Source organism: Hippopotamus amphibius, chromosome 2, assembly GCF_030028045.1.
Source record: "Hippopotamus amphibius kiboko isolate mHipAmp2 chromosome 2, mHipAmp2.hap2, whole genome shotgun sequence".
NCBI lineage: Eukaryota > Metazoa > Chordata > Mammalia > Artiodactyla > Hippopotamidae > Hippopotamus > Hippopotamus amphibius.
In genome coordinates, this window is record NC_080187.1 from 23,685,572 (window position 1) to 23,708,860 (window position 23,289).

At 36.6% G+C, this 23,289-nt stretch overlaps 1 protein-coding gene across 5 annotated transcripts in view; it reads right to left on the reverse strand.

Annotated features, from left to right (window-relative positions):
• The window catches only part of MUSK (muscle associated receptor tyrosine kinase), an 88,385-nt gene that overhangs the window by 58,084 nt on the left and 7,012 nt on the right, over positions 1-23,289 (reverse strand). For all 5 annotated transcript variants that reach the window (XM_057722827.1, XM_057722825.1, XM_057722824.1 and 2 more), the window contains exons 2-5: positions 16,349-16,475; positions 10,460-10,611; positions 5,888-6,015; positions 4,309-4,450 (exon numbers count right to left, since the gene is read on the reverse strand). In XM_057722827.1, coding sequence (XP_057578810.1) covers positions 4,309-4,450; positions 5,888-6,015; positions 10,460-10,611; positions 16,349-16,475 — 549 coding nt within the window. The remainder of the gene's footprint in view (positions 1-4,308; positions 4,451-5,887; positions 6,016-10,459; positions 10,612-16,348; positions 16,476-23,289) is intronic.

The window sequence follows — 23,289 nt, forward strand, 5'->3', positions numbered from 1 at the left end:
TTATCTTTCTACTCCAATGGGTAGAATTTTTCTGGCCCATCTTTTCATTTCAGTGGTTCTCAGCTTTATACGATGGTATCGGTGCTAACTTCCATTTCACAGGGACCCAAGACCTTGACCTCTTTCCCTTGAAGAGTCTTAAACCCAGTCTTGTACATCACAGAAATGGGCACCTGTCTCATTATGTGGAGGACAATGCCCAACCAGCTCATGACCTTACTGCTCTGCTTTTCCAATTTCTATTCATTCCTGATTTCTGAATATTTAAATTTTTTCCTTATGAGTTATACAACTAACCCAACATTTCTCGCTGTTTGCAGTAGGAAGATTTTCATATTATCTTGTTGGCAGTATTGCTGGAGTTCTAAGTGTTTAATCCCAGGTTTGTGTATTTAGTACATAAAGATTCCGTAAGTCATCATTTCAAGCATTCTCTTAACAATATTCACAAATCCTTTGCCCTCTTTTCCTTCCTGGCAAAACTCCAATGCTTATATCTTGCCTTTGGAGTTGGCTTTCTACTTATTCCAACTTACACCTGTACTGCTGAGCAACCCTGGGGGAAAACCTGCAGCGAAGCAAATTGATGTCACTCTGTGTTCATAGTCCTGTTCTCTGCTAAAACCTGAATGTTGCCCAGCAAGCCTTGTTTCCCTGTGAGTCATTTCCCCTGTTCCCCACAGCTATTTTAAAACCTTTGCACTCTCCTCATCCCTCTCCCCCCCTTTACAGAAGTATTTTCCGAAGATAACCTTACTTCCTACTTCCTAGAGGAAACAGAGCCCATCAGAACAGAGCTTTCTCAAATTCCATCCATCCAACTTATGAACTCATTTATACTGGAATATGCCCCTTTTCTCCTTTCTTCCTATTACAAGGAAGGAAGTTTCTTCTTCCTGTCTAAGTAATCAAATAATTGACCACGGAAGCCAGGACATTTTTGAAAGTAAAAGAAGGACTCTATTAATAATTATTCCAGGACAACAGGTGTAAACCAGAACTGTCCTGGGCAAACTGGGATATGTGGTCACCCCCTGTATAAAGTTTATTGCTGAATATGTCTCTTTTGCCTTCCCAAGCACCACAGTCCCTTGAATATTCTGCCAGTCTCCCGTATATTCAAGTTTTCCTTCTCTCTGGGTTCCTTCTCATTAATATTTTAACATTGTCAATGGTTTTTTTAAAACATGCCTCCAACTACTGCTCACTTTTTGGACTCATCCCTTTTCTCTGCCAAATTTATTGAAAAAAATTGTCTACATCCACTGTCTTTTTTTTAGCTCCCGTTCTCCTTCATTCACAGAATTCTTGCTTCTTCCCCATCCCCATTCTGACACTGCTCTTGACAGTGTCACATATGATTCTCTAGTTCTTTAATAGAATAGACAGTATTCAGTATTACTCCATTTCTTAGATGCCTCTATCTGTGCAGCCTTGAGTGAGTTAGTTATCCTCTGTGTTCTTTGGTTTCCTAAAATGGTACAATTATAGGCCCTTCTTCAATGACTATTAGTGAAAATTAAAATAAAATAATACATGTAAAGCATTTAGGACTTTAAAATGTTAGCCATCCCATTGCTCATCCTTTTAGAAAGGCATCCATGTTTGGTCATGGTTGTTAGATGGTTCCATCAGTAATTTTTTTTAAGCTCTTTATTGGAGCATAATTGCTTTATACCACTGTGCCAGTTTCTGCTGTACACCAAAGTGAATCAGCTGTATGTATACATATATCCCCATATCTCCTCCCTCCTTCGCATCAGTAATTTTGCATGCCACTATCTGAATCTTTTAAGGCAAGACAGAAGGGTAGAATATCATTACATTGCCATTCCAGACCCAGAAGCCTGAGGATGGCAATCTAGAAAGGGAGCTTTACTTCTGTGTCCAAGGGTATTTCTTTCATGTTTATTATGGCTGCTAAGATTTAGCTAGCATACTGTACCAAATCCATAACCTGGCATGCTTAACCTCATTAGAAGCTCACGATGGCAGACAAACCCTCTCTTTCCCTGACATACCCATTTGCCCTTAGTGTAGCCCTGCCTCAAATAGCACTTACAGGGCTCTCATTCTGATTTGCTCAAACTAATTTGCAGAGTTACTGATATAATACATAGCAAATACTCATCTGTCCTAACTGACCATGGCCAGCTTCATCTTTAGCCCTCACCATTGCCAAGACAGCGGGCATTTGAAGGCACATTGGGATTCTTCCAGTGACTTCTCAGTTGCTTTTTCACCTGCTCTGAGTTGTTGGTTGAATTGGCCCTTCCTTTGAAATAGAACATGTTTGCATTATATCTTGTGGACATGCCTCAACTATTTCTTTAGTTGGAAGCCAGTTTTTCAGAGCTTCAAGAGCCAAAACAGATTTGCTGCAAAATTTCTGTTCTAATAGCAATAATTATAATTGATACCATTTACTAAATGCATATTATGTACAAGCAACTGTGCTAAGCATGTCACATTTTCTTGTATATTGACTAATAGGGACTAGAATGGAGTAGAAATAGACGTGTGCTAAAATGAGCATCTTGCCTACTGATAGAGTCACGTTAAATGATATTAGGAGCTCTCAGTACCAGCAAGTTTAATGAAAATTTCTAGCATGTATTTTTAATTGTTAACACAATGAACATGACTGTTTCACTGTTAGGAAGAAAGGAGAGCATTCAGTTTTACTGATAGGCATGATACAAAACTAAACGGCCAGGCAAGACCAAACTGTGTAATCAAACTCCAGCTAATGAGGTTTGTGATAATCTTCTCTAGACCAAAGCTAAAGCAAATGGTTTCACTATCTCTGAAGACAGCAACCTAAACAATCAGTATTTTATGTTATAATTCAGAGGGCTCGTATTTCACACCCTAAAGAGGAAAATATTTATGATATCATACACAAATGGATAATATTGGTTCTGTATCCCTCCACGTATAGTTCAAGGAAACACTGGATCTAGGCAGACATTCATTGTGTCTGAAAGTGTGACTGAGTGTGTTTGTATGTTTATTTAATTTTCACTCAATAAGTTACATCAGGTGGTTGTTGCATTCTGAGCTTTAAATAGCACTGATAATTGAAAAGATATTAAATTCCAGCAGCTGTGCTAAAAATATATCCTTTTTACATCTGACAACCACTATTCCCTCCAACCTCATTCCTTTCCATGAACAGTTAATTGAAATGAAATCATAAAAGCTGTGAGAAGAAGGTCTAGCTAGGAAATAAAGATAATCTTAAAGGAGCTAATAGAAAACTGTGTGATTGAGAAGGAAGAAATGTAGGAAAGGGTCGATTTTGGCCTAAGAGAAGGGTAACATCAAAGTAAGCTATGGGGAAACTGTGAAGTCTCCCCCAATTGAATTATAACTTGTGCCAGTGTATGACAATTACTTTATCAATCAGATAACAGAAAAGGAGAAAAGGAAGTGATAATTCTTATAGTCAACATTTATCGAATGTTTATAAAGGGTCAGACACTCTGCTAAATACTACAGTAACTTATCTCATTGGATATTCACAACAAAACCTACTTTGCAGATAAGAAAACTGAGAGCCAGTGAGGTTAATTCTATGGCTTGTAACAGGAAGAGCTGGAAAGAGTTTTGCGCTCAGTTTACTCACCTAGTACAGGCGTGCTGGCAGTTTCTATTTTTAAGCAAAATGTGATATAATTTCAGATTAGGAAGGATCTGACAACCAAATGAATAGAATCCCTAGCTCGATTTGGATTCTGATTTCTCAGTGAAGATCTTTCACAGCCAGTTGTTGAATTACTAGACTTGAAGGAACATTTTAAAAAATAGAAACATTTTGACAATGTAATTCATAGAAGTAGGACCATTGGGGGTTATACATTTTGAGTCAGTATTTTATTTTTCTCAACCCTTGGTGACAATACAATCTGGAAAGAAGGTAATTTTTTTTTTTTTGATACATTTTTAAGTCACATCTTTTATGCTGAAAAAAGATAACATGAGTATCTTCAAATTTATAAACAAGGGAGAATTGTCCAAGCCAACAGGACTTTCTAAAATGGTATCCTATTGTTTTAGTATTATAGTGACTTTAGTCTGTTTTGGTCAATTAATGAGCTATAGATGGAATATGACCTCTTATACAAAGGAACTTTTTTTTTTCTCTTTTCAGTTTTTTGAGTGTTGACTTGATGGTCTAATATCTGGAATAACTGAGGGAACTGAACTACCTATTGCCTCTCTGCTTTGCAAGCTGAAATACAGCCTTCACAGTAGAGTGTGAAGCCCTCTGCTAACACTGTAATGGGAAGGAACACAGCTCCTTACCCTCAACTTCCAGCTTCACCAGTTTGGAATATGCCGTCCCGAGGCTGTTTTTGGCCACACATCGATAATGTCCTGCATCTTCCTTTTGTACATTATGAATCCTTAAACTCCCAGATTCAAGAACCGCCGTGCGGGAATTTTCCTGCCAGGGATAGGGACAGGAAATTAAAAATGGCCATAGGTCTGTCAAGGACACATGTGCTGTATTTCCTCCTCGTCATTCTCACGCATCAAAAATATTATTTTAACACTTATTTGGCATTTCTTATGGATAACAGACAATAATACATGAGATAGGGAGGGAATACGGGGATATGTGTATAAAAACAGATAATTGAACTTGGTGTACCCCCCCCCAAAAAAAAATACATGAGATAGTATAAGATTACCTAAATTAATTTCAATAACAATGCCATAAGACATAGTTATTTTTATTTTCTTTCATTATATGAAGATCCCAAGTGTTATTGGATCCTAAGTCAACAAGGCTTGCTTTAGGAATTTATTTGATATCTAAAAACGCCATATTCAGGTCTGTCTGATTAAAAGCATTGGTTCTAACAGCCATACTTACTGCCTGTGTGGTATCCTTAGGGGAAATCTATGTCCTTTGAAAAGTTGGAAAATTCTACAAATAATACAAAAATTGGTCTTTATAGTTAAAATATTACATTTATCTACTCTCTGGGGATTCTAAATTCTGTAGTATGTATAGAGCTACCCCCTGCTTTTATTGTAGAAAGTATTTGTAACAAAAGGAAAGCCAGAGAATTATATAGATTACCATAAGAAATGAAAATTATTTGTTTTATTTTAAATAAAACACAGCTAATTGATATTATGTTTTATTTCAATTAATTGACATATATCAACACCTATGTGTTCCCCATGCAATACTCTGAGTACAGTAATATGAAAAGCATAATGTGTTTGACCTCATTGAGTTCACAGTTAGTAGGTTATACAAGGATGGAAAGAGTCGATGGTGACGCAGTATAGTAATTTATCAGTAAATGTAGGTATAAGATACAAAGCAGTACAAAATAAACATGTGAATAATGCATTTCAAGTCTGACTGCTGTATGTGACTGAGGTCATTGTCAAGGGTTGTTCACCAGTCTTGAGTCTTGATGCTCTAACTTCACTCCAGAATATAATCATTCCTCTTCTTCCAAACCTCATATCTCTCTCTCCTCCCAGAAACTTTTTGGCATGTATAAAGCTTGGAGCTTAGTTCCATTTTTTTAATCTCTTGAGTCTCAAAGATTCAATGTTAAAAAAATAAGTGATTCAAATACCAACCAGCTGACCAACCAACAAAAAAGATTCTAGCTTTGCTTTGCCTCCTTTACCATCCTTAACGCTACTGGTTCCCATCTCTTTTTTCCCCTGCTCAGCCCCACCTTCAATGCCTTATGACTTGTGTATATGGGAACAGAAATATTTAAGTTTGGTTAAAATGTTGTACACAGAAAACATTTTATACTAGAAGTTTATAAGCGTGTGATCAAGTTTGCAAAGGATTGTTGTACTTGAAAATATTGTTGTATATACATGTTTTTTCATAATAATCACTTACCCTGAGAGCACTGTCCCCCTTGATCCACGACACCGATGGCTTGGGATTGCCCATCGTAGTACATGGTAGAACTGCCTTTAATCCTTCTATTATTTTTACATTTATGGGAGGACGAGTTATTTTAGGTTCTAAAAGCAAATGAAGTTAAAAATTAAAAAGGTGATATGGCTTTATTAAACTTAGGGTTTCTAACTTTATGTTTAATTATCAATATCCATTAAAAAATATTCTTGGGCGTATTATAATACAGAATTTTCCAAATGCTAAGACATGTTTTTAGTGGATATCAAACAGAAATCATTTTTTAAAATGTAAGTTATCTCTGTTTTACCTTTTTTGAAAAATCAACTCATAAAAAAATTAGGAGTTTGAAATTACCATAGTATTCTTCACTTTAAAAAATAGTTAATAAAAAGTTCATTAAAATAAACTGTTACCATAACAATTCAACATTATTTAATTCATAGCAACAGACATGAAACCATATGAAAATAAAGTTTTGCTATAAGTTTATATTTGTATACAATTGAATTATGACCTACTTTCCCTTTAGTTTCCATCTTAATTTGACTATTAAATTTGATGATTAAAAATTAGATACATGTATCCTCTAGAAAATAAATCCGATGTTACTATATTTGTAATCAGAGAAATTTTGCAATACAATTCAGAGTAACTCTACTCTGCAAAGCAAACTTGTGTATACTGTTCTGTGAAACACCCCTAAATTAATTTTTTCAGAAGAAATACTTTATGTCAGTTAATATTCTCCAATATTGAGCTTTCAGAGGAAGACATTATTAAATCTAATGTATAGAAGAATTGACAAGTTCAAGTCAGTTATTCTACTATTTGAAACATTCATAAAATAATGAAAACTACATTTATTTCCTAAGGAATCTTATGTTACAGATACATAACAGAGGACTGTCTTTGCAGAAGAGACTCCTGAGAAATAGATGCATTTTATTTCTTTCAAGTCATGTGCCATAATCAACTTGTTACTTTGACATAGAAGAGCAGGAAATAGAATTTTTCCCTTCTACTTCATTTGCGTGTGTGTGTGCTTGAGGGACATGGTTTGGTGGTAGCTATAAGCGATATTTGCAAAGACTGCATGTTCTATTGATTTTTAATCTAGCCATTTATTGCCATTTAGAGGTGGTATGATCCTGCATTGTGGCAAAGATACAAGGTGAATACCTACATTTAGATAATGACTAAGCACATCAATTGTGAGTAGATTTGTCAAACAGCTACTGGCCAAAGCTTAGCTTAGGAGTTGATATGCCTGTGATAGTCAAAGAGAGTATAATTCATTCCTTCTGTTGGGTTCCCTGAGCTGATCCCTATGGCAAACCTGAGTCACTGATAATGTCTTAGGCAGGAAACCTTTCTTTAAAGCAAATAACTCCTATCTTTTCAGTGAATTAAAGCTCTTTGTCATCTTTTGGTGAGAGGTCAGGAGAACCTTTGTGGGTAATTGATTATAAAGTAAACTAGGAATGAATTGAGTATTCACGTGGAGTCATGGATTCCCCACTCTAAGGAAGCATGATTCAGGTGGAGCCAGGAGCACTGACTAATCAGAACTGGACATCTTGTTGAAGCAGGATGCTGGAAGTGTCCTGCTGTGCCAAGATTGAACCCTTAGTTGTTGGACCATAAGGAATCTGGGGGAGGAAACTCCTGAAGGAGGTCTGAGGGTAGTTGGAGTAGCGATGGGGGTGGGGACCTTGAGGGTCTCAGGAAACAGCTCTTTAGCAAGCACTGTGAAAGCATTCCAAAATTTTAACATTTGGGATGGCCACAGCAGTGTATACCCACATGAATGGGTGAGCTTTCCTAAGGAGAGAGTGGAGAAAGAAGAGGAGAGAAGAAGAAAAGAGGATTTAGGCTAGAACCAAAATCAAGAACATTTAGTGCCAGAAAGAATGTGAGCAATAGTCTAAGGAAAAGTAGTTCCACAAAGTAGTGAAGTACTTAGATATACTCTGTCTTTGGAATCACACTTTTATCCTTCAGCAAAAGAGAACATCCCAACTTCCTTACTAGGTGTTCTTACTGCTCCACATGCTGAAAGAAAGGCTGCTTGTGGGTACATCCCGACCTACTTACTCTCAGAACCCCAGATCAGCTTTCCCACTATGTCCCACTGGCCCCACTACATACCTATTATAGTTAATCTTGGACATCATTTATAGGTGTGATCAAACATAAGAGATTAACAGACATCTGAGAAAAACCATGAACATGAAGGAAAAGAACCAAAATAAAATCAAAACTTAGCCTGAAGAAAACAGAAATAAAGCAGAAATAAAAGAAATTAACAGAAATAAACAGAAACAAAAGAAATTTTAAAATGCATTAATAGTATCCTTGGATGAGTGAGTATTACATCATACACATAGAGTTGGCTATGAAAAAAAAGAGCAATCAGGGAATAAATAATACCTAGAAATTAAAAATATGGGTTTTTAAGGTCAAAATACACAATATAAGGTCAGAATAGCAGAATGGTCATATTGAAGACCAAATTCATGATGTAGAAGCAAAAGCCAAATAAATCTCCTAGAGAGTAGAATATCAAGATAAATATGTAGGAAATATGAGGAGAAAAAATTGGAGTCATAAAAAATTGAAAAAAGAAACCTAATATTTGTTGACTAAAAGTTTAAGACTGAGATAGAATGAAGAGGAAGAAAACAGAAAAAAAAAGTGTAGCTCACTTTGAGAAAAAAACAAACCTTTGGTTTTTAGATCAAAACAACTCATCTAAGACTAAGGTAGAAATAATAAAAGAAAACACAAGCCTGATGGATTCTTGTCAATTTGAAAAAATTATGAATTCTAGGAATAGAGAAAAATCCAAAAAATTTTAAGATAGATAAACATTAAGTTTACCTGTAAACGAATGAGAACGATTTCTTAAAAAAAAAAAAAAGAGAATGATTTCTTATCTGCAACCTAGATTGTCACATGCCAGTGAATAATTGTCTATTAAAACCTAAAGGAAAAGCCTTTTAAAATTCCCAACTGTACCCAGACAAATTATTTACCCAAGGTTGAGGGCAAAATAAAGACTTTCAGCCAGGCAAACATTCAGAAAATACATCTCGTGTGTTCACACTGAAAAGAAGCAGCGAACAACTTCCTCCAGCAAAACAATAACAACAAAAAGTGAAAGGTAAAAGATGTAAGAAATAGAGATGAAAATCAACAACAAAAACTCACGATAAAGGTCTGGGGTAGAACTGGATTCCACTGTGCTTTGTATGGTGTCAATATGCATGTTTCTGTGATTTTTCCCATCAGTAGTGTGATGTCAGAGAGGAGAAAATAAAAGTTACATCATTACAAGGTCAAGGGTTTGCAAGCAGCAGGTGCTACTGTACAGGGGGTCATGAGATGTGAGGATGCTGGGAAGGGCGTGCGTAATGATGCCACACCAGGTCAGAGAGAGAACTAAGTGAAGAGAGAACTGAGTGACGTGCCCACGGGGGGTTGATGGAACAGAGAAGAGAGAGGAGTTAAGGGCAGGAGAACATGACCATGATGGTGATGGTATGGAGTGGGAGGAAGGGTGTGAGAGAGCTAGACTCTGTTCTTAGCTGAGAAAGAGGCAGATGGAGTTTGTGCCTTCTGTTTGGAGGCAACTCATGAGTATGGGAAACCACCTCCCTCATCGGAGAGAGCTGGAAATAGAAATGTCCACGTTCAGGATGTGACCTACTAGGGTTTAAGATTTGAAGTATAGTCCCTTTCCTGGGGTGACAAGGTCATAGACTGGGTAGACTGATAAAGAGTTAAGGCAAGCATCACTGGACTTGGGAAGGTCAAGGAGCTATAAGATGAAGTGGATAGTGGCTCTGTTTATGGCTGTTAAAATCCTTTAGGATAATGGCAGGAGTAGCAGTGAATAGAAAGATACTAAATCTGGAATCAAAATCTTTGATAAATGTGGGAGAGGACCTAGAAGTGAGTAGATGACTTGATGAATAGAACTAGAGAGAATGGTCAAAATGGCATAAGCCTTCATGAGAAGAAAGGTTTTGCACAGGAATACAAAGTATAATGACTTACAAGGAGCAATGAACCATCACTACATGCTAGCCTTGTTGACATGAAGTGGGGAAGAAATAGCCTCCCCTTAAGCAGAAAAGCTACTTAAGGTTGAAAAGTCACCCAAGAAAATCAAGTTTGAAATAAGGCAAAAGGGTGGAAGAAGTGTCTGCAAAGAGGTTAGAGATTAAAAGGATGTTTGATTGTAGTGAAACTGTTTTGAAGGCACGGGGTAAAGATTTTAAAGGGAAGTTCCTGGTGAAAGATGTCAGAGTGGTGCAAATAAAGAGCCATATAAAGGCAAGAAAATGGGAGAGGGTGGAAAACGATGAGGCTTGCCTGTAGGGTAGTGGTTGATGGCAGAAATAAGAGGTGTGGAAAGTTGTGATTTGGACTTGAACTTGTCTGGCTGCCTGAACCAACAGGTATGCTGAAGGCTGTACTTAGTGCCTGCTTCAAAGTATACCAAGTCAGCTCTGAAATCAACGGGTGATTCTCTTTCCCACTCACTCATCTTCACTTGCAGAGCTCCACAACTCTCGGCAGCTCCTCCCACGCCATTGTTGGCTATGCAGCAGTAAATGCCGTCATCACTGTCTTCCACACTCAGGATGGTGAGGAGCTGACCATTCTCCCGAATGCTGTACCGGGTATCAAAGAGCCTGTGGGTCACAGAGGATTACGGCAGGTTAGGGCCTCATCTGTGATTTTTTTGGCTATGATTACATAATCAAACAGATGACTTAATGGAGGAAGTAGATTAAAAGCAAGAGGAAACTCAAGTGAGTTCTGAATAATAGAATAACCTTATTTAGTAATTGAAAGCTAACATTATTGTCTAATCTTTCCTAGGCTCCAAAAATTGAAGTATTGCTGAGTCCTTCAAACTCAAAGGTTTGAAGGTGATGTTTATTTTAATCTCAAAAGGTGATGTCTGTTGATGAGACCAAGCATAAATTTTACTTTGTTTAGGAAAGTATATCATTACCCAAGATGTATGAGTCTTCCCCCAAATTTATTGGGAAGTAGCAGCTAGATAATGAACATGCACACACTTAAATGAGACTAGCAGAAAGGGATTAGTAGATGTACACTACTGTATATAAAACAGATAAACAAGGACCCACTGTGTAGCACAGGGAACTATATTCAATAATCTTGTAATAACCTATAATGGAAAAGAATATATGTATACACTGAATTACTTTGCTGGACTCCTGAAACTAACGCAATGTTGTAAGTCAACTATACGTCAATAAAAAAATGAAAAAAAGAAAGGGTTAAATATTTATAGAAGTAACTATCAGTTGACTAAATATTTGTTCATTCATTAATCATATATTTGTTGAGTGCCTAACAAGTGCCAGGCATGGTTTGGTTCTCGATCCTTGGGACACATAAGGAAGCAAAACGGGTTCAAACTGTAAAAATATGTTTTACATATATTATCTCACTAAATGACATGCAACCTGAATGTTGAACAGGGAATTAGGACAACAGAAAGAAATTTGAGGGGAAGCATAAACCTAAAAGTGGGTTTTATGACCAAATGAAGATTCTTTACGCAACAAGTATATATTAGGCAGAGTAAAGCCCTCCCCAAAGATCCATGTCTTAATAATCCTCAGAACCTGTGACTATGTTACCTTATATGGCAAAAGGGATTTTGCAGATGTCAAGGATCTTAAAATAGAGTATCGTGGATTATCCAGATGGGCCCAATATAATTATGAGGGTCCTTAAAAGACAGAAGAGGGAAGCAGGAGGATCAGAGAATGACACGTGACAATGGAGGCAGAGGGCAGAGTGACGCAATTGCTGGCTTTGAAAATGTAGGACGGGGCCAAGGAACGCAGGCAGCTCCTAGAAGCTAGGAAAGGCAAGAAATCAGATTTTCCTCTAGTGCCTCCAGAAAGAATGCAGCCCTGTCAACACCTTGATTTTAGCCCAAAGAGACCTATTTCAGATTTCTGACTTCCAAAACTGTGAGATAATAAATTTGTGTTGTTCCAAGCCACTAAGTTGGTGGTAAATTGTTACAGTAGAAATGGGAAAAACTAATACAACATGAAAGCAAAAAATGTAAAGGAAATGGGTTCTTGATTTTTCTAATTTGATGGGTGGCTCCTATCACACACTGACCTTAAAGAGGAAAAAAAAGAGATGCAGTATTTTTTGGTCTAATTTGACTAAAGGATAATATAATCACTGGATAGTGCATTAAATCACAGTAAATAACTCAGGATAGCCATGATACTCACTCTCATGTAATTTGTGCTTTGTTTTTGTTTTTTGCTCTGTATAAGTTTTCATGGAAAATATGAATATTGGAATATTTTACAGATGTGCTTGTGGACCAAGAGTCCAGCCACTCTGTGAAATATAAACTTTCAAGATTTATAACCTGTTGTATCATTGTTGCTTCATTAAAGTAGATATATTCCTTTTAGGTTGTGAGGAACACAAGCATTTATAATTTTCAAAATATAAATTGTTTTTCTCTTTTTTAAAGAAGTATTATAGTAGTTTTACGTGTACATAACATAGTGATTCAGTATTTTTATGTATTATACTCCATTAAAAGTTATTACAAGATAATGGCTATACTTGTAATATACAAGTTATAATATACAAGGTATACAAGGCTATACCTGTGCTATACAATATATCCTTGTTGCTCATCTATTTTCTACTTAGTCATACATATCTCTTAATCCCATATCCCTAATTTGCCCCTTCCCCCTCCCCTCTCCCCTTTGGTAACCACTAGTTTGTTTTCTATGTGAGTCTGTTTCTGTTTTGCATATACACTCATTCGTATTATTTTTTAGATTCCATATGTAGGTGGTATCATATAGTATTTGTTGTTCTCTTATTTCACGAAACATAATATTCTCTAAGTCGATATGTTCTGCTGCAAATGGCAGAATTTCCTTCTTTTTTATGACTAAGATTCCATTGTAAATATGTACCACCTCTTCCTTACCCATTGATCTGTTATGGACACTTGGGTTGCTTCCATATCTTGGCTATTGTAAATAGTACTGCCATGAATTTGGGGTGCATATATCTTTTCAAATTAGTGTTTTCATTTTTTCCAGATATATATACCCCAGAGTAGAATTGCTGGATTATATAGTACTTCTATTTTTAGCTTTTTGAGGAGCCTCCATACTGTTTTTCATAGAGGCCACACCACTTACGTTACCACCAATAGTGTACAAGGGCTTAATTTTCTCCACATCCTCTCCAACATTTGTTATTTGTAGCCTTTTGGATGATAGTCAACTGGTGTAAGGTGATATCTCATTGCTGCTTCTCTAATAATAAGTGATGTTGAGCATCTTTTTATGTGCCTATTAGCCACCTGTATGTCTTCTCTGGAAGGATGTCTATTCAGGTCTTTTGCCCATTTTTTTGATTGGGTTCTTTTTTTCTTTTTTGATATTGAGTTATATGAGCTGTTTATATATTTTGGATATTAACCCCTTATTGGTCATATCATTTGCAAATATTTTCTCCCATTCCATAGGCTGTCTTTTTGTTTCATTGGTGTTTTCCCTTGCTTTGCAAAAGCTTTCAAGTTTAATTAGGTCCTGTTTGTTTATTTTTGCTTTTATTTCCTTTGTCTTAAGAGACAGATCCAAAAACATATTGCTATGACTTACATCAAAGAGAAATTTTTCAGAACTGTTTTAGATTTGTAGAAAAATTGGAAAGGTAGTATAGAAAATTCCCATATACCCCCTACATCCAGTTTCCCACATCTTAGATAAGTATGGTACACTTGTTACAAGTAATGAATCATCATTGATGCATTATTAACCAAAGTCATAGTTTATTCAGATTTGTCTAGTTTTTACCTAATGTCTTTTTCTGTTCCATGATCTCATCCAGGAAACTACATTATATTTATTTGTCTGATTTCCTTAGGCTCCTTCTAGCTTTGACATTTTCTATGACTTTCCTTGTTTCTGATAACTTGACAGTTTTGAACAGCACTGGTCAAGTATTTTGTTGGATGCTCATCTACTGGAATTTGTCACATGTTTTTATCATGATTAAGCTGGGTTTATAGCTTTTGGGAGGAAGACCACAAAGGCAGAGTGCCATTTCATCACATCGTAACAAGGGTACTACTATCAATATAATTTGTCACTATCGATATTGACCTTTATCACCTGGCTGAGGTAGTGCTTGTCAGATATTTCCTGTGTAAAGTTATTCATTATTACTGAAGAAGCACTCAATTGTATTTTCAAAACCTAATTTCTTCCTCTTTCACATATCCTTTGACTAACAACTCTTCAAACCTATAGCTCCATTCATTTCTTATTTACTTGCAACATTTTTTGCCACACAATAAATGGAAGATTTAAATTTATTAAAAGTAATTTTATTCATAGTAATATAAGCCAAGTTAGAATATTTACGGTTTCCCGAATTAGACTTATAATGTTGATTTTCTTTGCATGATTTGAAAACACTCGTTGGTTGTCCATTTCTTCATCTACATATACTACTGGGAGTTAAACATATGAGAGGATTACAGGGTAATATTTTTCAAAGCTATTTGACAGTGTAGGCAACAAACTTCCTTCTTGGACAAGTTAAAAAATGATGGTAGGGACAGTAGTGTTTGAATATTGACTTTTGAGTATTGAATGCTGATTATTTAACAGCTATTATAATTTCAAAGTAGGGAAAAGTATAAATATCTCAGTATATAAGCAATAATAGTATATTACATTATGTTGTAATATAATACAAAACTGTTTATAACTTCTATTGTAATAATGTCACAGGTACTGTATTAGCACTGTTATTCATGATGAGGTTTTCCTGTATTGTTTAGGAATATTCAATTTTATTATAGAAGAAAAGACATATATAAGATGGATAAAACTCATAAAAAAGTCATAAATTGTAAGGCTAATAACTTATAGGATATTGGTAAAATGACTTCTAAGTAGAGATAAAGAGTAAGCTAGTGACTTGTGAAATATAGGCAGAATTGATAAATTGTATTGAATACAGGTAGTAAATAAGATAGCAACCTACCAAAGATAGATGGAATAAATTAAAAATATGATGGAACAAAGAAGAGTATTATTTATGGCAGGAAGAGACAGAAAGACAAATTCATAATTCTGCCACCTCTAGACTGACAACTTTGTTACCTTTAAAACAACCATCCACTGGTGATATGCAATATGGCCCCATTATGGTCCCATGAGCTGTATCCAAGAAACACAGTTAAAATCCATAGCTGTTGAGCAGGCTAACTGGCAAGCTATAGCTCTGGCCAGGTATATTTATCCCTGCATCCCTCCAACAGAACAAATATGTATCATTGACTTCAGGAACCCTCCACCTGTGGGCCCTTGCTCAACTTCAACTTTGTTTCTTGTAAGAACACCACAGTGGGGCCATCTGAGGCACAGGGAAGAGAGACTAGACACATAAACATTAAGTAAACCAAGATTCCTAAGTATATTAACTCGCCCTATTTTCCCCCTTGTTTGTATGTATTTTAAATTGATTTAATAACCTGTATTTCAAGCATCTTAATCTGGTCTGTGAGCCTTCCTATTCCAGGACTTCTGGGATAGCTTGGCTGATAAAGTACTTGAAGGCTTCTGCAGCCCAGGGTAATTTCCTACTTTACAACATGTATAATAGAAGGAAGTGCCAAGTTTCAACTAGAGCTTAGTGAAAACAAAGATGTACCTTTTCCCCATCCAAGTTCAAGGTCCCCAGTTTTGTGGAGCAGTTAAACGCTCTAGTCCTAATGCAAGTTATGTGGCCTGCTAGAAAGCCAGTGTTTCCCTTTGATACAGTTTTTTTAGAGTATTTTTGATCAGATAGCTATTGTAATGAGGAAAGGATAGCATAACCTTTGTATGCCAAGTGGCAATTTTATCTGTTTGAGAGGCTGCCTCACTATATATCAGGAGTCCTTTCTGACTTTCAAAATAAAAAGTTATGGTCTCTGGGGTCAGATTCCTAGACAACATGCATCACTTGATTGGGATATTAGAAGTACAGGAAATTATGCTGGCCCCTATTAACTCCCAAGAATGTCCTGGAACGTGTACCCCCAGAAATAGGATATCATGTTGTTTCCTAATTACTGTGAAACTTCCTCTAGGTCCTGACCTGGGGCCCTAGGTCAGTAGCCCTGACTTCCCCATGTCAATTAAATCACTGTTTTGTGTTGGGCAATTCTCTTAACCTCACTAAAGTTCAGATCTTACATTTATAAAATGAGGAAATTTGCATTTTACATATTCTAGAAGGTGAACTTTAGTACTGCCAAGAGCCGTGATTACATTTGTGACAAAGATAAATCACAAGGCAGCCCTGGGCATTCTTGCTGGAAAAAGGCAGAATACTTACTTAATGAGAATTTTATTTCTGGTCCAGGAAATTTCAGGCTGGGGATAAGATTCCACTGCACACATGAAAGTAGCCACTTCTTCAACTAAGGCATCCACTGTTTCAAGAGGAGTGGTGATGACAGGGGCTGAAAGGACAGGAGAAATCAAATGAGAGCATTCTACAATACTGTTTACTAACCCTTCTGTAAGCAGTCAGAGGCTATCACATGCCTAGATGAGAATGACATTAGCAGAAATTTGCCAAAAGGAAGGAAAAATTTTGTGCAGAGGATTTTGTTGCTACTTCCAAACTAGGCATTTGAGAATCAAAAGGGAAGTCTCTCAAGAGAGCTGGACTTAGAATTTGTTATATATGAGTAGAGGCAGATCCAGGTTTTGTGAAGCCCACCTACAATTTAGGTGTCCTTTTTAAGAAAAGTTACATAAAAGTATGAATACAAAATATCTGTTGCCTCCCTAACACCAATCAACTTGAAGGGAAGTGTCACTGAAGGGAAGCTAGAGTGAAAAGAAAAAGCAATCTTAACAATTCCTGTTTAAAAACAAATTTCCCCATTTTGTTAAAATGTATTATATGTTTGTATGAACACATTGCTAGAAACCACTAGAGGTCTTAGAAGGGGGCTTCTGCAAATGATAAGCTTTGAAGCTTCAGATTTGTGGAGAATCCACATCTGCATATAAGTAGATTAGAAAAAGACTCAATGATAAAAAGACAAACAACCCAAGGAAAAAATGAGCAAAGAATCTGAATCAGCCTGTCTTTAAAGAATGTATATAGATGGACAACAAGCACATAAGAAGATGCTCAATATTATTAGCCATTAAGGAAATGCAAATCAAAACCACAGTAAGATACTACTTTACACACACTAGAATGGTTATTTATAATCAAGAAGAAATATAACAAAAGATGCTGGCAAGGATGTGGGAAAATTAGAACCTTTGTGCATTGTTGGTGGGAAAGTAAAATGGCACAGGCACTGTGGAAAACAAGATGGTGGTCCCTTAAATAATTAAGAATAGAATTAATATATGATCCAGCAATTCCACTCCTGGGTATATGCCCAACAGAATTGAAAGCAGAAACTCAAATAGATATTTGTACACCCATGTTCATAGCAGCATTACTCACAGTAGCCAAAAGGTGGAGCAACTTAAGTGTCTGCCAACAGATTAATGGATAAACAAAATGTGGTATATCCATTCAGTGAAATACTACTTGACAATAAAAAGAAATGAAGTATCAGGCTTCCCCGGTAGCACAGCTGTTAAGAATCCGCCTGCCCAAAGATGTCACAAAAAAAGAAAACTACAGACCAATATCACTGATGAATATTGATGCAAAAATCCTCAACAAAATACTAGCTAACAGACTCCAACAGCACATTAAAAAAATCATACACCATGATCAAGTGGGGTTTATCCCTGGGATGCAAGGATTCTTCAATAGACGCAAATCAATCAACGTGATACATCATATCAACAACTTGAAGGATAAAAACCATATGATCATTTCAATAGATGCAGAAAAAGCTTTTGACAAAGTTCAACATCCATTTATGATAAAAGCTCTCCAAAAAATGGGCATAGAAGGAAATTACCTCAATATAATCAAAGCCATGTATGAGAAACCAAAAGCCAACATCGTTCTCAATGGGGAAAAACTGGAAGAATTCCCTCTAAGAACAGGAACAAGACAAGGGTGTCCACTCTCACCACTATTATTCAACATAGTTTTGGAAGTTTTAGCCACAGCAATCAGAGAAGAAAAAGAAATAAAAGGAATCCAAATTGGAAAAGAAGAAGTAAAATTGTCACTCTTTGAAGATGACATGATATTATATATAGAAAACCCTAAAGACTCTACCAGAAAACTGCTAGCACTAATTGATGAGTTTAGTAAAGTAGCAGGATACAAAATTAATGCACAGAAATCTCTTGCATCCCTATACACTAACAACAAAAAAAGCAGAAAGAGAAATTAAGGAAACTCTCCCATTCACCATTGCAACAAAAAGAATAAAATACCTAGGAATAAACCTGCCTAAGATCTGTATGCAGAAAACTTTAAGACATTGATGAAAGAAATCAAAGACGACACAAACAGATGGAGAGACATACCATGTTCCTGGATTGGAAGAATCAACATCGTGAAAATGACTGTACTACCCAAAGCAATTTACAGATTCAATGCAATCCCTATCAGATTACCAATGGCATTTTTCACAGAACTGGAGCAAGAAATCTTACGATTTGTATGGAAACGCAAAAGACCCCGAATAGCCAAAGCAATCTTGAGAAGGAAAACTGGAGTTGGTGGAATCAGGCTTCCTGACTTCAAACTATACTACAAGGCCATAGTGATCAAGACAGTATGGTACTGGCACAAAAATAGAAAGGAAGATCAATGGAATAGAATAGAGAACTCAGAAGTAAGCCCAAACACATATGGGCACCTTATCTTTGACAAAGGAGGCACGAGTATACAATGGAAAAAAGACAGCCTCTTCAATAAGTGGTGCTGGGAAAATTGGACAGCAACATGTAAAAGAATGAACTTAGAACACTTCCTAACACCATACACAAAAATCAACTCCAAATGGATTCAAGACCTACATGTAAGGCCAGGCACTATAAAACTCCTAGAGGAAAACATAGGCAGAACACTCTATGACATCCATCAAAGCAAGATCCTTTTGGACCCACCTCCTAGAATCATGGAAATAAAATCAAGAATAAACAAATGGGACCTCATGAAACTTAAAAGCTTTTGCACAGCAAAAGAAACCATAAACAAGACTAAAAGGCAACCCTCAGAATGGGAAAAAATAATTGCCTATGAAACAACGGACAAAGGATTAACCTCCAAAATATACAAGCAGCTCATGCAGCTTAATACCAAAAAAGCAAAGAACCCAATCCACAAATGGGCAGAAGACCTAAATAGACATTTCTCCAAAGAAGACATACAGATGGCCAACAAACACATGAAAAGATGCTCAACATCACTCATCATTAGAGAAATGCAAGTCAAAGCCACAATGAGGTATCACCTCACACCAATCAGAATGGCCATCATCACAAAGTCTGGAAACCACAAATGTTGGAGAGGGTGTGGAGAAAAGGGAACTCTCCTGCACTGTTGGTGGGACTGTAAGTTGGTACAGCCACTATGGAAAACAATTTGGAGTTTCCTTAAAAAACTACAAATAGAACTCCCATCTGATCCAGTAATCCCACTCCTGGGCATATACCCAAAGAAAACCATAATCCCAAAAGAAACTTGTACCATAATGTTTATTGCAGCACTCTTTACAATAGCCAGGACATGGAAGCAACCGAAATGCCCATCAACAAATGAATGGATACAGAAGATGTGGCATATATATACAATGGAATATTACTCAGCTATGAAAAGGGATGAGATGGAGCTATATGTAATGAGGTGGATAGAACTACAATCTGTCATACATAGTGAAGTCAGCCAGAAAGAGAAAGACAAATATTGTATGCTAACTCACATATACAGAATCTAAAAATGGTACTGATGAACTCAGTGACAAGAACAAGGATGCAGATACAGAGAATGGACTGGAGAACTCGAGGTATGGGAGGGGGCGGGGGGTGAAGGGGAAACTGAGATGAAGCGAGAGAGTAGCACAGACATATATATACTACCAACTGTAAAATAGTCAGTGGGAAGTTGTTGTATAACAAAGGGAGTCCAACTTGAGGATGGAAGATGCCTTAGAGGACTGGGGCAGGGAGGGTGGGGGGGACTCGAGGTGGGGGGAGTCAAGGAAGGGAGGGAATATGGGGATATGTGTATAAAAACAGATGATTGAACCTGGTGTACCCCCCCCCAAAAAAAAATAAATTAAAAAAAAAAAAAAAAGAATCCGCCTGCCAATGCAGGGGACACAGGTTCAATCCCTGGGCCAGGAAGATCTCACATGCCATGGAGCAACTAAGCCCATGTGCCACAACTACTGAGCCTGTGCTCTAGAGCCCATGAGCCACAACTACTGAGCCCATGTGCCACACTACTGATGCCCGCATGCCTAGAGCCTGTGCTCTGCAGCAAGAGAAGCCGCCGCAATGTCAGCACACCACAACAAAGGGTAGACCCCGCTTACCGCAAGAGAAAGCCTGTGCACAGCAACGAAGACCCAATGCAGCCAACAGATAAATAAATAATTTATATGTAAAAAAAGAAGAAACAAAGTATCGATATATGCTACAATGTGGATGAAACCTGTAAACAATAAACTAAGTGAAAGAAACCAGTCACAAGAATAACATACTATACAATTCCATTTATATAAAATATCCAGGATAGTCCTTATATATAGAGACAGAAAATACATCAGTGATTGTCTGGGAGTTGGGAAGAGGGTGGAGGGATTAGGGAGTAATCTATGGCTAAGGAATGCAAGATTTCAAACAGGTGTAATAAGAATGTTCTAAAATCGATTATGATGTTGAACGCACAACTCTGTGAACTGTACACTTTACCCAAAGTGCCTGGTATGTGCATTATATCTCAACAAAGCTGGGAGTTGTGTTAATTTGTTTTTGCTTGTTTTGTCTGTGTGTATGTGTGCGTTACAAAAAGAAAGACAAAAGGAGAGGCTATAAACATGGTCCCTCTCTCCTCCCACCTCCACAAAATGAGGGTCACCTGACTTGGAAGAATTGGGGAGGAAAAACAAGTTAATAAGGATGAGAATAGGTTGGTGAAGGGATGCACCCCCCTTCAATTTACAAACCTGTGAATCCCACCAAACCAAAGGGGTGAGGTCCTGGTCACCTCAAGGGTTTGATGGTGGGAGAAAGTGCCAGCCCCTGTCTTTGGGTGAGTCTGAAAATCTACCCCATGGCATAATCTGATTTAAAACAATTATCATCACTACCACTTTGTTATTATTATTTACCGAAGATCTATTTACGATTTTCCACGTAGCAGGCAGTGGGTTGACTAGAAGCAAAAAAGATGTGTGGAGCACATCTCTGCCTGGTAAGAGTCCACAATCTAGATGATAAGGTAGGATAGATACATAAAATGATCAGCTGTAATAATAATCAATTATGCCTGCTATCCTGGCATAATTGCTAATAGTGCCCCCATACTCCAAAAATACGTGAGTTTGGACAATCAATTATATGAACATTTTAGTAAAATGCAAGGTGCCTAGGAAAGTAGTGTGAGCAATATTTTAGATGCAAGGTAGGGGGTGACAGCCCCATGAAACAAGAAGAACAAACTGGCACATTGGCCATAAAATATGCATCCAGTATCTAAATGAAACATTTTTTACAGTAAACCCAGAGGCAAACTCACTGGCTGAGAGTAAGGGAAATGGTGGTTGGGAGTGTCCCACTTAGCCCGTATCTCTTTCGTGAGTGTTATTCTTTTCTTAAGGTCCAGTTTAAGCATCATCTCCTCCCAGTCTCCCTGACTTGCTAGATAGAACCAAATGCCCTTTTCTTTAACCTTGGGTCATCCTATAAATGTCATTCTATAGCACTTGCCACACAGATGCTATTAGAATGATTTGTTTATGTCTTTGTCCCACACTCAGTTATAAAAATTTGAGCTTTGGGTTTGGTGTCTCAAACCTCTCTCTATCTGGAGGGGTAGCACACTGACTAATGTATTGTTTAAATGAACCAAACTCTGTTTCTGAGGCCTTTATAAAAGACATATTTTTTTAAAGAAAGGTTGAGATAGAGTAGCTGAAAGAAGAGGACAGAATTTTTAGGTAAAATTACATCTTTTATATTTTATATCTAGGCATCAAGGCCCCCCTTTTCCCGATTTTGCATTATTAAAACATACAGATTGCAGAACAAAGGAATAAAGAAATGAAAAGTATTAAAGAATAGTTAAGAGACATAAAGATGGACAAGCACTAATAAACTTCTAATAGTAGCTTCAGAAAAATAAAATAGAAGAAATGACATAGAAGTAATATATAAAGGGATAAATTGCTGATCATTTTTCAAAATTGAAAAAAAAGCAGAAATATTCAGGTTGAAAGTTTCCACCAGGCATCAAGCCAGATAAACAAAAATAAATTCATCCTTAGATATACTGGATTAAAACTGTAGAAAATTAAACATAAAATCTTAAACCTTGCTAGAAAGAAAAGATGAATTACCTTAAGAAGAATGCCAGTTAGGATCACCTGATATTATTCTACAACAATCAATACCAAAAGGCAATGGACCAATATTTTTAAAAGGCTGAGAAAAAAATAACCATTAGCCTGGAATTCTATAGCCAGCTTAGATAATCATTTTTTTTTAATGAAGACAAAGTAAATACACAGACAAATATTGAGAATGTTTACCACTGAGACCTCCTCTGAAACAGTTACTAAAAGTATATAAACTCCATAAGAAATAACTTGTACTCAAAAGAAAGGGGCCAGAGACTAGAAGCTATAGTAAGCATAGATGGTGGTAAAATATAATTGCAGTTTTAGACACTGCGGAATATATTTTTTTAACTCAATAATTTTTGTGTTTAAAAAAAGAGTGGAAATAGAATTCTAGACAAACAATTATAAGATGAAGGTTTAGAGGAGAAGTACAGCAGATTGTTAAAACATTCTAAGCAGGAAGATGACAGAAACACTGAGTAACTCCAAACATAGGAAGAAAATATGTGGTTAGAGGCATATTGTTAAAATTTCATTAATGCTTATTTACCACTAAAATAATAAGATTAAAAACCAAAGCTTCCAGAGCAGCAGAAGGAAAAAGAGACATTTTTTTTTTAAATGAAGAAGCAGAGAAGGAGGATAAATAAGCCAAGAAAAGGTATGGTTAACAGAAGACACGAATGTGGAAGAAACATGACCAAATATATCAGAAATCACAATAAACACCCATGGTATCATCTGATCTATGGAAAGACAGACACTATCATAT